Source organism: Balaenoptera acutorostrata, chromosome 20 (genome assembly GCF_949987535.1).
Source record: "Balaenoptera acutorostrata chromosome 20, mBalAcu1.1, whole genome shotgun sequence".
Classification (NCBI taxonomy): domain Eukaryota; kingdom Metazoa; phylum Chordata; class Mammalia; order Artiodactyla; family Balaenopteridae; genus Balaenoptera; species Balaenoptera acutorostrata.
In genome coordinates, this window is record NC_080083.1 from 17,857,278 (window position 1) to 17,874,779 (window position 17,502).

A 17,502-nucleotide genomic window follows, 5' to 3' on the forward strand; every position below is an offset into this window, starting at 1 on the left:
TCTTTTGGGGTGTATGTACCATCGATTGTAATGTATAAGATATGGAGAGAAGGTTCTGGCTTCTGGTATATAGCTGTGTAATCATATTATAGATAATTCTCTTTATCATACTCAAACATATACTGTAAATTAGATTTCCTTTGAGAAGTTGTCAACCTAACTCAGGTAATTAAGGATAGATGGGTTGTGATTCTCTTGATGATGTACAGTGTATGACTGCCTTTATTTGTAACCTGTAGTTCAGCTTTTATGGGGGGTGGGGCGGGGAGGTAAGTAAAGGGGACATTTGACTGATAATTGGTTTCAGCATTCAGACTGGCCCTACTTTGACCTTTTATGCAGAATGTCTTTTGGATACAAATTAGATTTTTGCAGATTAAAAATAAAAACAACTTGAGTATGTGTATATTATGAGGTAAAATTACACTGATGTTAATTTGTGGTGAAAGGAAAAGAAGTATTTTAGTAAATTAACTCATAAAATTTGTTGTTGAGCATTTTTATGGATATTGATTATTTTATCAGGTTTTAGTTCCAAAAATATACTGTCATTGGTGAGATACATAATTTTATGATACATGAAACAATGTGTTCTTGTAGTGTGGATACTTTTGAGTTTTGACATGAATTATTTTTGAAGATGTGGAAGTTAGTGAAGGTGTAGTACCTTTCATAATTTTTACAGTATTCCATTAGGGAAATAATTCACTCAGATATTCATTAAATTCTGAGACTGCGTAATATTGAGTTTAGATCAGGTATAAATGTGTGTCACACTTTAAGAGCTTTTCTGTCCTAGAGAAAGCCAGGAAATAGCTACTCTAAAAATGCATTTTAAAAGAGTTCTCTGTGTGCATATAAGTAATTGATTTTTTTGAGACACTTTCCCAGCAGATTAGTATTTTATAATTAACCAGTTCTTTGGAAACCAAACTCTTAACTTTTACTTCTTTAAAAACCATTTCAGGATTTTAATGGATTAAACTGAATACATGCGATTCTTTTAAAACAACCTATTTGCAATTATAAATATAAAGCAGTTTTTAATCCCGTTCCTTCTTGCTAACTCACTCCTTAAAGGCTTTAAAAATTTGTAGGTTTGTTGAGGTGTTTCTTATCTTTTAAGATTAAAATTTGTGAGTTCTAAAAGAAACAGTCAATAGTAATGGTGGTCTGTGAACATTCTAAAATTTATGAAGAGTTTTGTCTGTGCGAAAGTAAACGTTCATTTTTCTGTTCCTACTCCCCGAAAGGTTAAACACTGTACTAGAGTAGTAAAAGCACTTGTGTTTTCTTCTTAATTCTGTTTCCAAAACTGTATTTCAGCTAAAAATAACTAAAACAGTATTTAGGTTTTAAAGCCATTCTTCTAAGACTGCTGTGTTTAGCCACCTTCACCAGTTTCCTTTTACTGAGGTGTAAGGTTGTCCTTCATGCGATAGCACTCCAAGTACTATAACACCAAGAAAGCTTCCTGAGCTATGCAGTATACATGAAGGTGAAAATGTATTAGTTATAACTCACCCCTGTTATCACCTCTCACGAAGATTTTCTCAGCTTAAAAAGTCATTCTCTAAAGTCTTATTTTTACTAACTTCGTATCATATATAGTTGAAAATTATTTTGAGATTTTAGGCAGTGAATAAGAACACATTTAAAATGTATACCACATGAAGCACTGAAGGAAATAGAATGAAGTGAAATGATTCTTATTCTTTCCAGAGTTAATCTTGAGTCAGTCAGCCATGAGAATTCATGACAAGAAGTATTACTTTTTTGAGGCATTGTGAAGAAAACTAGAGCTATGTGAGATTCTGCATATAAATCTTGTTTTCTCATTTTCCCCCAATAGCCTTTGAAATGCAGGTATATCCTTGGAATCCCAGAATATTGAGTGGAGTACTGCGCCTTGCCGTTAGGCAACACTGCTTTAAGCAGCAGTTAGCCACGCTAAGCATGAATAGTTGTCGAGATTTAAATGTTATATGAGTGTTCTTTAAAAATAAATATGTGTGTGTTATCTGTAACAAATGTAAATTTCAGAATACTATAATTTTCATGTTTTAATTTAAAGCAAGACACGCTAGGAAAAGATGGGAGCTGAGCCAGCTTCATAACACTTTCCCAGTCTAATTTACCTTCAAAGTGGAATGTTCTATAAAGAGAAAAAGAGAAAATAAATCCATTTAAAATGTTGGGCTCACATTGTTTTTCAGTGTGGGCAACGATTTCTTGTATCTTTAACTTTTTTTATTTGGCAGAATTACAAATTGAGGTACACATAGAGGTTCTCTCTTTTGCTGGTGGGATCCGTTTTTCTTTTAGGTCCCCAAGAATTCCCATTCCTCCATGGTTTAAATAATAAGTAGGTCCTTATATTATAAAGCATTCTGATGAAGAAAAAGAACTGGCAATAATGTTACTTGTAAGTAAGTTTTTTCTCTCGATAGGAATCAAAGAAAACTAAGTTTTGTTTTGTATATGGCAAGCGTTTTGCTCAAGAAATTTAATTGTACCTGGTATACAGCAAAATGTAAGTATTTACCATTAGGTATTGGATGTTTCAGGGGTATGCTGTTGAAAACTTATTTAGCTTTGCCTTACAAGAGTTGACCACACTCTCATGTCTTGTGATCTTAGTAAAATACGATAATCCTTGTGTGAAAATTTGTTCTGCTTTTGTTGCTCATCAAACCTGCACTATAAACAGTGATGATAAAATTAAGATCTTTTTTCAGATCTCGTCTACACAACTCATCTATGAGACTTCTCTTTTTTTCTTAGATGCCTTTGTTGTGCTTTTGAATGATAGAGGGCAAGAATTGAGGATAAATTTTTGTTTACTGATGTTTTGGGAGTAGGAAAAATTAGGTGTGTGTTGTTCACAAGGATTGGTCTATTCAGCGTTTTTGTGCAAAGTTTGACTTTCGAGCCCTTTCTTCCCATTTCCTTGTTTTAATTCAAACCATATACTGAATTCTCAACTCCTTGTTTTTAGGTGGTTAGCCAGCGTTTCCCTCAGAACAGCATCGGTGCAGTGGGAAGTGCCATGTTTCTCAGATTTATCAATCCTGCCATTGTCTCACCATACGAAGCAGGGATTTTAGATAAAAAGCCACCACCTAGAATCGAAAGAGGCTTGAAGTTAATGTCAAAGGTGAAGAATCATTTTGATAATATAACTATTCAGAATTTCTCTTCCATAAATTTTCAGTTTTTCATATTCACTGTACTTTCTCTTAATTTTTGAAATGCCCTGTGGTTTTCACTTATATGCTTTTGTTTTATTTTTATTTGTTTATATTACAAAGAAATTCATTAGACTGATACCGATGGACCTTATTATCATTTGAAAATATTTTAGCAAATGTCTTCTGAAGATGGTTTTCTATGTAATCATTATGGAAATTCTGAAATGGAAACCAAAATGTATACTATATGATTTTTAAATTAAAAAATACATTAAAATTTTAATTTGTATTTTGTATATGTAAATATATACGTGTTTATATAATTATATTCATATTTGGGAAAGCATAGAAACAAAACCTAGTATTTATTGAATGAGCAATAATTGATTTTAACTACCAGTAGAAATTGTATCAGTGAGAAAATTAATATTTTTTAAAGAATATATGAATGTGTAGCTTTCATAAATAAATAATCAGATCCTTTATAACCCTATTTTATTGTTTAGATACTTCAGAGTATTGCCAATCATGTCCTTTTCACAAAAGAAGAGCACATGCGGCCTTTTAATGATTTTGTGAAAAGCAACTTTGACGCAGCACGAAGGTGAGCAGCCTGCTACTTAGCCAGTTGCTCTGTTTGGATCAAATATTTTCACTTTCACTCACGTCTATGTACTTGATCTACATGAAGCTCCTGTGTAGGTTTTTTTTCTTTTTTCTCTCTTGGTCAAGAACATAATCTTATTTTATTTCACTGTAAAAGACAGTAATGAAATAAAATGATATTCTTTATAATCTGGTAGTGATTTCCATATTTAAAAACCAGGAGGGATTTTTGACATATCTACTAAAATAAAGGATTTGAGTTTGCCACAATATGGAGGAGAGGAAGAAGGAAAAAGATTTCTTTCAGTAAAAACTAAACCAAACTGGTACAGATGATGCATTATAGTGTATAATCACAGGTTTTTTTGACGTTAGAATATTTTTGATACTTTAATTTGGATATGTATGTAAACTAAAAATTTACTCTTTAAACCACGTGATGCAAATGCATAAGATTTTGTTCATGAGTAACTGGACAACTGTTGAAGTTTTATGATTTTAGAAAACTTGAGTTCTGCTAGGTTCCCATAACTAACTAGTTGCTTCTCCTTATCTCTCTGAGTTGTTGGTTTATCTGTAAAGTAGGTATAACACTATGTTTGCCTGTGAGTTGATTTTAGAGAAGCAAATGACATAACTTATGACAAAGTGCTCTGTAAATGTAAGTTAACGTCAAGAATTCTACTTTTCATACAGTGTGAATCTAATTGTTTTGGCTCACAGTCTAAGCTATACCTGTACAACACTCTCTTCCAATTTTTCATTATAGTTCCTGCGAACTTCTCTCTAATTGGAGTTTAAAAGGTGTACTGTTGGACTGCAAATCACATTGGAAAGAAAGTGAATGTCAGCATAGGATTTATATTCTGGCAGATTGACTACCCATAGAAAGTTAAAAGAACAAAGGTTCTGATCCTGGCTTTGACCTAAGAGGCTGTATAACTTTGGGGAGGTCTTTTGTCTTGTCTGGGCCTCTGTTTCCTTATCTGTAAAGTACTGGCTTCTATACAAAGTCTCATCTGTTTAAATTTCGTTGTCTGACTTCAGAGCCTACTCTGAAGCTGTAGCCAGGTATCAGAAATGGAAGACCAACTATCTCCTTGTCTCTTCTTGTTTCGTTTAATGATAGTCACATGTGTGAATAAAACCTCCATATTTGTAATAGCAGTAATTTCACAAAGTTACTTCACATAGATTTAATTCAAACATAGATATGAGTATGTCTGGTTTTTGAAATTCTAATAACTTTGCATTTTTGAAGGTTTTTCCTTGATATAGCGTCCGATTGTCCTACAAGTGATGCAGTAAATCATAGTCTTTCCTTCATCAGTGATGGCAATGTGCTTGCTTTACATCGTCTACTCTGGAACAATCAAGAGAAAATTGGCCAGTATCTTTCCAGCAACAGGTAAAATTTCCCTGTCATGGGGATATTGAAAAGTCTCAGCTTAAATTTTTTTTTTTTTTTAGTATTTATTTATTTATAATTTATTTTTTGGCTGCGCTGGGTGTTAGTTGCAGCACGTGGGATCTTCGTTGAGGCATGCGGGATCTTTATTTGTGGCATGCGGACTTCTTAGTTGTGGCATGCATGTGGGGTCTAGTTCCCTGACCAGGGATCGAATCCGGGCCCCCTGCACTGGGCATGTGGAGTCTTACCCACTGGATCACCAGGGAAGGCCCAGTTTAAATTTATACTAATAAAATTATTGGTCATGAACAATGCTTTTTACTTTGCATCTTCTTAGATAAGAATTATGATTTGGAAAGAGAAATGTAGACTCTTTTTAAAAGTATATAGGCAACAGGTTAAGTCATATTAAATGATCAACCAACCTACATCAGTGCTACAGACTTTTTTAAAAATATTAAGCTAAGAGGGAATTAATCCTCTGGTGGTCCAGTGGTTAGGACTTGGCGCTTTCACTGGGTTTGATCCTTGGTGGGGGAACTAAGAATCCTACAAGCCGTGCGGCACAGCCAAAAAAAAAAAAATTAAGCTGAGAATTCACAAATTAGCCTTTTGGGTTTTTTTCTGGTTTGCAAACATAATGTACAACAAGACATAGAGAAGTTTAAATATACTAGAAGTTCAAATGAGTATTGGCATCTGAATCTGAAGAGCAGCTTAATTCTTAGGAATTTAATAATTAAAACATTGCTATTCTATTGCAATCCTATAATAATCCCATTTGTGATACTCTAAGTATATGCAAATAGCTTTATATAGACAATACTTAATAATTGAAAATTATTAATTTGGGAATTGTTTCATTCGCTGTTTTTAGTTAAAGTCTCTTGTAGCCTGAATCATTTGCTGTCCTTTCTAGTTATGTATGTTTATAAAGGGCCCAAACTCCTATGTATGAGTTCTCTTACATAGGTAAAATGAGTCTAGATTACTTTTAAATGGCAATAAAAATGGTTTGCTCATTCATGGGTAAAATAGAAGACCATAAAGCTAAGGCTAGCAACTAATTAGGAAATGGAAGTTTAAAAGAGAGAGCATTTTAATCCTTTAAGAGTTGTTAATGGATTGAAGTAGACATGGGTATGACTAATATGTGCCTAAGATAGAAAGAGGAAGATGCTTTCTATATCTGTGTGACACTTAAACTGTGGAACTGTTAAATGCAAACGTTCTTTTAAATGCATTTTTTAAGTGCAAACTCTTATATAACTTACAATCATATTCATGTAGTTTAATACTAGAGAGTTTTTCTTCAATTTGGTTTTTTAAAAAAAGACACATTGCAAACATACAAAGAAGTATAGACCATAATGTAACAGAGACCCATGTCTACCACCTAGCTTTAACATTATTTATTTTGCTGTAATTACTTCAGATCTTTATAACATTTTATTTCTTGGGGAAAAAAAGGTATTACTTCTCTCTTGTGTAACTGACAAGAAAAAGGAAATTACAGGTATAACATAGGTACATATAATATAGTTTTGTGTGGTTTAAAATTTTACAGCAATGATACACTGAGTATAGTCTCTTCACACAATATTCTATTTGAGATTTATCATTTATTTAACTTAGTATTTCATTGAATGACTATATCACAGTTTATTTTTGCACTTCCTAAATGATGGATATTTAGGGTTTCCTGTTTTTTATTATTTTAAATAGTGATGTAATAAATATTCTTCATGTTTGTCTCCTTGTGTATTACCTAATGTGTAATTGCCAAGTTCTGGGGTATACACAACCTCAACTTTACTAGATGTTGCCACATTACTTTTCACAGTGTACATGCTTATTTACACTTTGACAGCACTGTGTGAGAGTACCTCTTTATACACATCCTCATCAAAATTGGCATTAGCAGACTTCATAATTTTTTGCCAGTTTGATGTTTGTGAAATAATATCGTTATCTTTAGTTTTAAATGTTTAATAGTTGTTGAAAATTCATATTTACCCTGGTTAAGCAGAAATCTGATATCAGGGACAGTATGTCCACTTCCTAAAAAGTGGATCAGAATGTTATATTTACTTACTGATTGCCCATTTAATGGTAATGGATTAATACTAGAACAAAATGAATTTTTATGTGAATTTTGTAGTTTGGGGAGTGGTCATATTTCTAAGACGTCTCAGTGTAAACTTAAAACCCCTGAGCTCTTTTGGATGCTGTTTACAAATTAGCAGGAACCACCAGCTGACAGTAAAAAGAAAAGCAGCCAGTGACAATCTAAAGAAATGTGTTCTGCTAAATGTGAACTGCTACTTTTTTCTTGCTATATCTAGGGATCACAAAGCTGTTGGAAGACGACCTTTTGATAAGATGGCAACACTTCTTGCATACCTGGGTCCTCCAGAGCACAAACCTGTGGCAGATACACACTGGTCCAGCCTTAACCTTACCAGTTCAAAGTTTGAGGAATTTATGACTAGGTAAAGTACCACCTTGAAATGATGATTGCTTTCTTTTTCAATGAGATGCAAGGTTTACCACCAGGCCACTTGTTAGCTATGCTTGTATATTTGATAGAGAATTCTTAGGAAGGATGTGCTTAATGACCACATTGCCATGTTTTGGAATCCCACTTTTCTCTTACCCTGTGTATTGTTGAAATATGCTGTGTTTCATAGTTGATTTTCTTATAAAAATAATAGCATCTTATTGAATAGTACTTTGTCATATTGTTTTGAGGTGTTTTTGCATTTAATAGTTAAAAGGGAGGGTAGATAACATTATTTTCATATTATAATTAGCGAAAACAGAGTTCAAAGTGAATAATTAATTTGCCTAAGATTCCATACCTGATTCATAGGTCCTTTGGTTCTAAGTGCTGAACTCTTTCTACTACACTGTAACATTTTTTAGAACCCTCCTGAAAGTTAATGATACTAGCTTCTTTTAGATTGAGGCTCAGAAAATATAGTATACTTTAATATTGCTATAAAATTTCTGTAGACATTTGTTTTGAATCTCATTTAGATGGATTTAGTTTGGATCCTCATTGTTAGACATTCACCGCTATGATGTTACAGTGAAGATAGTTTGCTGAATTCTTTAGTCTTTATAAAGTACCTTTCATACTACTTTACACTTAGTCACTTAGTGTTTCATAGTGAGTGTGGGTTAAGTGCTTTGTTCATGGTGTGTGCCAGAGGCAGAAAGAAAAAAGCAGAATATGACATTCTGAAGTTAATTCACATTAACGATTTGCGCATAATGTCCCAGGCATTGTAAGTGCCTGTTATTAATCATATTACATACAGGCCATAGTTTTGTACACATGACTCCCATATTTTGATACTGTTAAAAGAATGTATGAATGTATAACAGTCACCTTTCAAACTTAATTTTTATCTTTAGCTCTGTTACATTTTTCTGTGTAACAAATGTTTATTCCTATGTAATTAAAGGAATATTTTCCGTACAAAATTTTCATGTTACCTAGTTGAATATTGTGCAGTCCAAAAATATAAAACTATTTTTTATTCAACATTACTAAGGATGTCCTTGCCGTTTTTCCATTTTTCAGAGAAAACCTCTTTATTAGTCCTTCTATCTAAGACCCTACCTTCCTTACAAAACAGCCTTCTGTCCTTTTGAACACTAAATGATTTAATATGTGTAAGATACTTAGAACAATGTCTGGTGTATATATAAAGTGTTTAATAAATATTAGGTGATATTTTTGTTCTAAGTTCCCACTGATGCTCTCTGAGACTCATTTTTCTTTAAAAAAAATAGAAATAGCTTTATAATATTGTCAACCATAAAAATAAAAATTGTTAAGTTATTCAAAACATAGAAATCTAAAAAAGAAAGTAAAAAATTTTCAGTTATTTCATCCCTTAGAGATAATTCAGTTAACATTGGGCAGATAGCCTCCCAGTCATTTACCTATACACGTGTGCACCTATTTTCCTTATCAAATGATATCTATGTTGTTTCCATTAATATTAAACAAATGCTGACCTGGTACAAGCAATATGATGAACTGAGATAATACAACCTTTCCTCCCACCCCCAAGACACATAGAAATACTAGATAAAAGAAAATGTATTTTAAAAATAAAGTAGCACAGGGAGATCAGCTCGTTGCTTTGTGACGACCTAGAGGGGTGGGATAGGGAGGGTGGGAGGGAGGCTCAAGAGGGAGGGGGATATGAGGATATATGTATATATATATTATAGCTGATTCACTTTGTTGTACAGGAGAAACTAACACAACATTGTAAAGCAATTATACTCCAATAAAGATATTTTAAAAAATAATAAATGCATACATAGCTGGAAGAGAATTTTGGAGCAAATTACCTAGTATACAGTCAGTACAGAGAGATAAAGAAATGGAAAATATGAAAGCGTTTAAGAGATACAAGTGATAGAATGAGAAGGTCCAGCATGTCTAATAAATAGAGCTTAAAGAGAATAGTGAAGAGGTAATATATGAAAGACAACAAATGAGAATTTTCCAGGGTTGTTGAATGACATAAATCTTCAGGTTGTTAAAGACACACACTGAGTATTGAGCAGAATATATAAAAATTAAACCATGCCTTTTTTGGAAGTATATTTAAATATATATAAGAGTATAATTATAAAAGTGATATTCAGAATCAGGAAGATTAGAATGGACTTTTAATAAATTGTGTTGGTACAACTGTACCAGTAAGTAACCATCTGGAAAAAGATAACGCTATTTGTGAGGATAAATTCCCATAAAGAAGAACATGTGGGCCTTTCTCACTCATTCAGAATCAGTAAGCCAGGAAAGAAAAGGTTGATAAACTGAACTCTTAAAAAACAAACAAGTAAAAACTCAAAAATTTCTGTCTAGAAAGAAAAATGATTAAAAACAATTCTATGGTTAATATCCCTGTCCAGTAGTTTTCTTAGCATTTTCCTAAGAACCACTGTTTGTGGTTCAAAGAACAACACCTTGAATTTTTTGGCACATGTTAACCACATTGCCCTTCAGAAAGCTTTTAAAATATTTTGTCATTTTGTATATTTTATCATTGGTGCAGTTGTGGATTTTTATAGATATTCAGTGGACAATGTAAAGCCTATGAGTTACTCTATTCTTTTTTTTCTTTCAGACATCAAGTACATGAAAAAGAAGAGTTCAAAGCTTTGAAAACTTTAAGTATTTTCTACCAAGCTGGGACTTCCAAAGCCGGGAATCCTATATTTTATTATGTTGCACGGAGGTAAGAAACACTATGTTTTATCTTACCAGAGCTTTTAAAATGATATCAAATGTAGAGAGACAGGAAGTTTGGTTTTTCCCATTTGATTTTACTAGAATTGAAGACAAGTTTTTCTGGGAGAATGTAGCTGGGTAAATAGCCGTCTTGTCCCCAAATGATGCTCAGTACATTAGAAATTGCTTTTCAGACTACCTGTTTCGTATTGGCTTCTCTTTGTTACATCAGTTTTTTTATACCACGTTACAATGAATTAATTACCAAGAGTAAAAAAATCACAATTTTTTATTTTCTGGTGTATTCTGATTAAATACTATCCACAACATGATACTCAGAAACTTTTTTTTAAACGGAAATAAAACTTTAAGAGTCTGAGAACTTTTAGTAATATGCTGTGTAATACAACATCAGGGTGATTTAACAAATAATTCAGAGACACTATGGGAAATTTCTATAAAGATATGGCACGGGTGACAGCCTGAAAAATTGATTGTATTTGTTCATGCTGTCTTTCAGTCAAGGCTAGTTCCTAGAAAACCTTTCTGGCAGTGCTCCTCCTTCACAATAGGTATAATGCTTGCATTGCTTTCCCTGCCATTGTCTTTTCTTTCTTGCCTCATTCTGCCTTCCTTTTGAGAACTCGTCTGTGACGTTAGTCAGTTTTACTTCTTCCCATTTAGTGTGACATAAACTCATGGTAATTGAACCTTAGGGACAGTGTGATATAATAGAGAGACCACTGGCTTTGGAATCTCAAGGACTATGTTTACTCTTAGTTCTGCTGTTCCACTAGGCTCTAGGAATTAATCTTTCTGAATTACCTCAATTTAACATAAATTGAGGAATTATGTTAGTAGACTTAATGGTCATGAATGGCAAAAAATTGGCAGTGTATGGGAAATAAACGGAGGTTGAGAAGTAGTGGCAGAGGAGTGAAAAAAGGAAGGTGGGAGGTGGGAAACTCAGTTAATTGGATAATTCAGATAACGTTAACACCAAGAAGTCCTAAGAACTGGGCTGTTAGGGAATCAAGAGGGCATAGAAACTTGCATTTATCCTTAGCCCTCCTCTTTAACAACTCTGAGTAACATCTCTTCACCTTCCCATGAAAGTCTTCTCTCTACCTTTTATCTCAGATGCTGCTTCTAAATTGCCTAAGATGATTTTAATTTTCTTTTGCATTTGAGATGAACCATATTTGTATTCCATCCCCAATCTTTAACACCACCAGTGTATTTTGATTTTCCCTATTTTGTCGAAGTAATTAAAAGTGAGACATTGGTAAGAGAGGTAGATAGACATGTGTCTTCCCCCCCCTCCCCCCTTTAAATTCTTGTTAGTTTACAAGTCAGAAAGATTTCTGGAAAACCTCAAAGCTGAGTTTTTTCTTCAGGATCAGAGTATAAGATTGTGTTCGTTCTCTGCAGTGGTCTGTACTATGCAGGCCAAAAGGAAAGTAGCATGGGCCTGATGCAGACACCCTCTGTGGTATTAAATCAGTGGGATTTCCAAGAAACCTGTACAATATGGTGACTTTGAGAGTGCTAAGGATTCCCAGCTCTGCTGCTTCTTAGATAAAAGTTAATTTTTACGAATCTGTTTCTTCATATGTTAAAGAGGGGGAGATGCTTATAAAAACTATCCTGCCTACCTCTCCCATAAAGTATTTTGTGACCTATAAAGTTCTGTACAGAGCATATTTGAGGTTTTCTTTTTTTGTTGTTTTTGTTTTGGGATATGACTTTGCTAATTTCAGACTTTAAGATGTTTCAGTTTCTTACTTAGACCTATGAGAGTGCCTCCTGGCCTCCATTGTCACCTGGTGTGAAGCCTCAGGTCCAGGACAGATGAGCACGTAATAGCTCAGAGTAGAGAAAGGCCCAGTTCCTCCACTGTATACAAAAGCAGGAGAAGGGAGTAACTCAGCCAACTTTGTCAGAGAACACTTAGATTTGACTTTTTGATATTCCTTTGTTTTTGTGGCTTAGACTACCATGTATTAGTTTATGTCTTTTGAGCTGTGGATTCCAGTCTCCTTACAGATACTCCACAGACATTTCGCACTTGAAATGTCCAAAACTTAATTCAGTGTATATTCAAATCAACTTCTTCTTCACACCACATTCTCTTTCTCAGTAGCATCACCATCCCTTCTCACTCTAGAAACCCTAATCATTTAAAATTCTTCCTTCTTTCTTTTACCCTCCTCAGTATCAGTCACCACATCTGATTTTAGTTGTGTGATCTAGGCACATCAATTAGGCGGTTTTAGTCAGGGCCCTGTTATTACGAAGAAGTCATTCTTACTTTCTCAAGAAGATAGGCCTCAGGAAAAACATGAATTAGAGCAGGGCCTGCCCAGATGTAGACAGAACTTAGATGCCTGTCAGTCCTGGCACTGGCTTGCGCTAATTCTCTCTTGGCTTCACGTTCAGCTCTACCTCATTATTTTCCTCTGTCTGTATTTCTTCAGTTTTAGCCCCAGCTAGTCGGTCCTTCATTACCTTAACATTGCACACTTCAGATTCCAGAAGGAGGACATGGTTCCGCTAGAAGTACCTGTCTGGCAAAGCCCTTAATGCTGTATGCTGGCCGGCCACTAGATTTCTGGCTGCCCCTACGTCAAGTGCGTGTTCCTAGCCTAGCAGTCATGTGATTGAGAATAACCTCCTAGTGCTGTTCCTTTATCAGGGGCTGTCCTGTGTCTTAATTTTTTTTGAATTGAGTCTTAATGGTTTAATATTACTTTTCGGTACTTTGGAAATGTCTTTTGAATTCATTCCCCCCCCCCCCACTGCCATTAGTGAGAGTCTCTTATTAGCTTTAACCTGTACTAATGCAGCATTATTCTCCTACTCCCTAAACCCCACATAACTACTTCCAGGTCATTTATTTATTTATTTATTTATTCATTCATTCATTCATTCATTTATGGTTGCATTGGGTCTTCGTTGCTGCGCACGGGCTTTCTCTAGTTGCAGCAAGCGGGGGCTACTCTTCATTGCAGTGCGCGGGCTTCTCACTGCAGTGGCTTCTCGTTGCAGAGCACGGGCTCTAGGTGCACAGGCTTCAGTAGTTGTGGCACGCGGGGTTCGGTAGTTGTGGCTCGCGGGCTCTAGAGCCCAGGCTCAGTAGTTGTGGTACACGGGCTTAGTTGCTCCGTGCCATGTGGGATCTTCCCAGGCCAGGGCTTGAACCCGTGTCCCCTGCATTGACAGGCTACTTCCACGTCATCTGAACGTTGCTTCTGGAGGCAGTTTCCAGTTCAGATCTAATCTTGTCTCTCTCCATTTGTTAAATGGAGTCCCTATATAAAGTCCAGGTTCATATAAAGTAAGGCATGCTGGGTGCTCCATAATTTTGACCTAATTTAGTTTCTAATCTTTTCCTGCTGTTCCCTCCCGTACACTTTTGCTCCTAGCCTGTAATATTTAAAGTACCATAAATATAAGGACAGTTGTTGCAGCATTGTTTATAGTGGCAAAAAACTGTGTATCAAAAGGAAATTGTTGAATAAATAATGATACATCTCTATTATGGAATAATATGCAATGTGTTAAGTCTAGTTTGCTTGTTACAAGTGATAGAAATGAAATTTAAACTTGTGTAAACCAGAAAAGATATCAGTTGCCACATGTACCCAAGAAGATCAAGAGATGGACTGGCTTCTTGCATGACTACATGCAGAGCTTTGAACGGTGTCATCTGGAGAACATCTGTCTTCTCTGTGTCTTGACTCTAGTTTCTTTGTGTTGATTTCATTCCCAGGCAGCTCTTCCTAAACTATAGCCAGTGATGGTTTGTGTTCTCCCAGCTTAACAACCCAGTGGAAGAACACTTCTTTCCCAGTAGTAACAGCAAAAGTACTGGTCTCATTGGCCTTGAGTCACCTGCCAATTTCTGAGGCTTTCACTATGGCAAGGGGAATGGAATTTCTTGGTTGTCTACGCCCGAATTATGTGCCCATCCCTGGAGCTCAGTGGTGAAGCCAGCTTGAACTGCGTGAACTAAAAGGGGTGGGGGGATGGGAGCAGGGTTTCCCAAAGGGAAATTGGATTGCCGATATCAGAATGAGGAAAAATGGATTCTGAGCAGGAGAAGGTAACAGAAGTCCTCTAATGCACCTTTAAAAGGATCCGGAAGGATGGCTCTGACATTTATCATGCAAGGTGCAGAGGAATGTGGGTATGTATGTGCATAGGCATATGATATGTATAGACTGTGAAGTGTGTGAAAGTACACACATTAAACTGTTAACATTGCTTATCTCAGGGGAGTATGATTGGAGCAGGTAGAGGATTAATTATAGTATTTCTGTTATATATCTCTGTTGTTTGACTTGTTGCCAGGGGCACATATTATTTTTGTCAGAGTAATTAAAAATATAAAACCTGAAAGTACAATGAAGAATTTTCCTCTTAGGAATATTGTGATACCTGGCAATTGCTTTTTGGGTGTCAGTAGTAATAATGATAATAGCTAAAACTTACTGAGTGCTTTCTCTGCATCAGGCAAACTGTGCGTATTATATACTTTTTCATTTAACCCTTAAAGTAACCTGCTGAGCTATTATTATTACCAGTGACTGACTTGTGTGTAAACTGAAATTTAGAGAAATTGTTAGTCATTCAGAAATCTAGGTATCAATCAGAATGACCTGGAAAATTAAAACAAGCAAATGTATATATCCCAAGGCCCTACCTGGGCTGCCAAATCAAAATTTCAGGGTAGAGCCTAACCTGTATATCTAACAGACACCCCGAGTGATTCATTCATAGTCAGTTTATTACTGGTTTGTTTGGGAGTCTCACTGGGTCAGGTATTTAATTCATGGTGGCACAACTAGTAAGAATCAGAGCTGGGTTTCAAACCTTAACGACTGCACTATTAATAACATGGTTATTAAAAAGATAACATGTTTATTATCACTGTTAAAATTATACACTAGGTTTTTAGGTTAAATCAGTCTTTGTAGACCAGCATGAAAATCTTACCAGTAGTTATGGGACATATTTCTGTAGGGAAGAATTCTGAATTCTAGACATCGGATTTACAAATGACCTTTTGCAATAAAAGACAAAAGTTTGCTCTAAGATAATTTTGTCATTGGAGCAGCTGCAGTCTGCATTCCAAAGGTTAGCTGAATTGAAACCTTTTTTACTGTAACAACGTATTACTATTACACATTCATGGAATATGGTGACACAGATAGATGTATTGTTTTGTACAGCAGCTGTCCCCAACCTTTTTGGCACCGGGGACCGGTTTCATGGAAGAACAATTTTCCCACAGACCCGGCGGGGTCGGGGGGAGGGGAAGGAATGGTTCAGGTGGTAATGTGAGCGATGGTTCAGGCAGTAATGCGGGTGATGGGGAGGGGCAGATGAAGCTTCTCTCGCTTGCCTTGCCCACCACTCACCTCCTGCTGTGCGGCCCAGTTCCTAACAGGCCTGGGGGTTGGGGACCCCTGTTGTAGAGCACTGTAGTTTATCCTTTTGTCTATTTAATAAAAAATAAAATAGGGCTTTCCTGGTGGCGCAGTGGTTGAGAGTCTGCCTGCCAATGCAGGGGACACGGGTTCGAACCCTGGTCTGGAAAGATCCCACATGCCACAGAGCAGCTGGGCCCGTGAGCCACAGTTACTGAGCCTGCGCGTCTGGAGCCTGTGGTCCGCAACAAGTGAGGCCGCGGTGGTGAGAGGCCCGCGCACTGCGATGAAGAGTGGCCCCCACTTGCCGCAACTAGAGAAAGCCCTCGCACAGAAACGAAGACCCAACACAGCCATAAATAAATAAATAAATAAAATTTTAAAAATAAATAAATAAAATAAATACAAAAACAACACATGCCACTCCTCAGTCCCCATCCCCAACCCCCTATCCTTTACACAGAAACACACACACACACAGAAGCATACTTTGATTAAACGTTGCCAACATAATTTCTTCTGTTATAACTTTAATGTAAAAACCTGAGTTTCAACTCAGTTTTGCAAACATTTAAAAGGCAAACGTGGTATTTTGCCTTTTTTAGCATTTATAAGGAAGGAAACCATCATATTAAGGTAATAATTAAGCTTACACGGTTAAAATTTGCAAACAATCAAATTAAACTAGGATATGATAATTTACTCAGAAGTAAGTTGAAATAAATTTGATTTTCCTAGTGTGCTTGTCATTCAGCAGATACAATGAACTGAGATAGCAATGCAAACAGTCCAAGTCCACTTCAGCCTGAGTGTACACAAAACATCAAAAGTATTACGTAGAAAAGAAAGTGAGTGCTGTGCATTGCGTTCAGTGCGGTGCTACCACTTTTCGTGTTCGTGGTTGTGGCTGTCTTTGGGGTCACTTCTGTATTCTTAGTTGTCTTGGGATTTGAAGTTGTCTTGGGATTTGAAGTTGTCTTGGGATCCAGAAATGTTTGGAGCTCTGGAGTTATCTTGGAATTTGGGTTGTCTCAGAATTTGGGCTGATCTGCTTAGAAGTCATAGAATTTGAGGTCATCAGTGTTGGAGTTGACTGCAAAGTGTCATCAGCAGACAGGAGGAGCAGACTGAGTAATAGCTTGAACATCATTTTCCTGTTTCAAAATAATTATGGAAAATTAATCTAACACTTGGATCACAAACAAATCTAAGAACTTGCTTTTTTAAAAGCGGTGGTGAGGGGGCAGGGGGAATGAAGGAAACCTTATCTCAGCACTGGGGAAATGCCAACCTTGGTTTAACAAATTTCATGGTTTTTAAGATAAAAGGACATTCAGAAGAGATCGATATCAACTCCTCCATTTTACAGATGGGCTCAGACAAAGGCAAAAGGATGCATATCTAAAAATGACCAGAGCTAGAACTTGAGTCTGAGTCTTAGTCTAGTGTTCTTTAGTAGATGGGGACTATGACATAGGCATAGTATAGACATACACCAAAAGATTACTAGTAAACCATTTTTAAAGTAAGGCTAATTTTTTTTAAATCATGTATTCAAATCTAATGGTTTGCCGCATTTGAGATAAAGCAGCTAGCCCATGT

General features: G+C 35.8%; 1 protein-coding gene across 6 annotated transcripts in view; it reads left to right on the forward strand.

The window, feature by feature from the left end:
• NF1 (neurofibromin 1) overlaps positions 1 to 17,502 on the forward strand; it is a 259,164-nt gene that overhangs the window by 147,739 nt on the left and 93,923 nt on the right. For all 6 annotated transcript variants that reach the window (XM_057536868.1, XM_057536866.1, XM_057536867.1 and 3 more), the window contains 5 exons: positions 2,999 to 3,157; positions 3,698 to 3,795; positions 5,059 to 5,205; positions 7,554 to 7,700; positions 10,365 to 10,475. In XM_057536868.1, the coding sequence (XP_057392851.1) occupies positions 2,999 to 3,157; positions 3,698 to 3,795; positions 5,059 to 5,205; positions 7,554 to 7,700; positions 10,365 to 10,475 (662 nt within the window). The remainder of the gene's footprint in view (positions 1 to 2,998; positions 3,158 to 3,697; positions 3,796 to 5,058; positions 5,206 to 7,553; positions 7,701 to 10,364; positions 10,476 to 17,502) is intronic.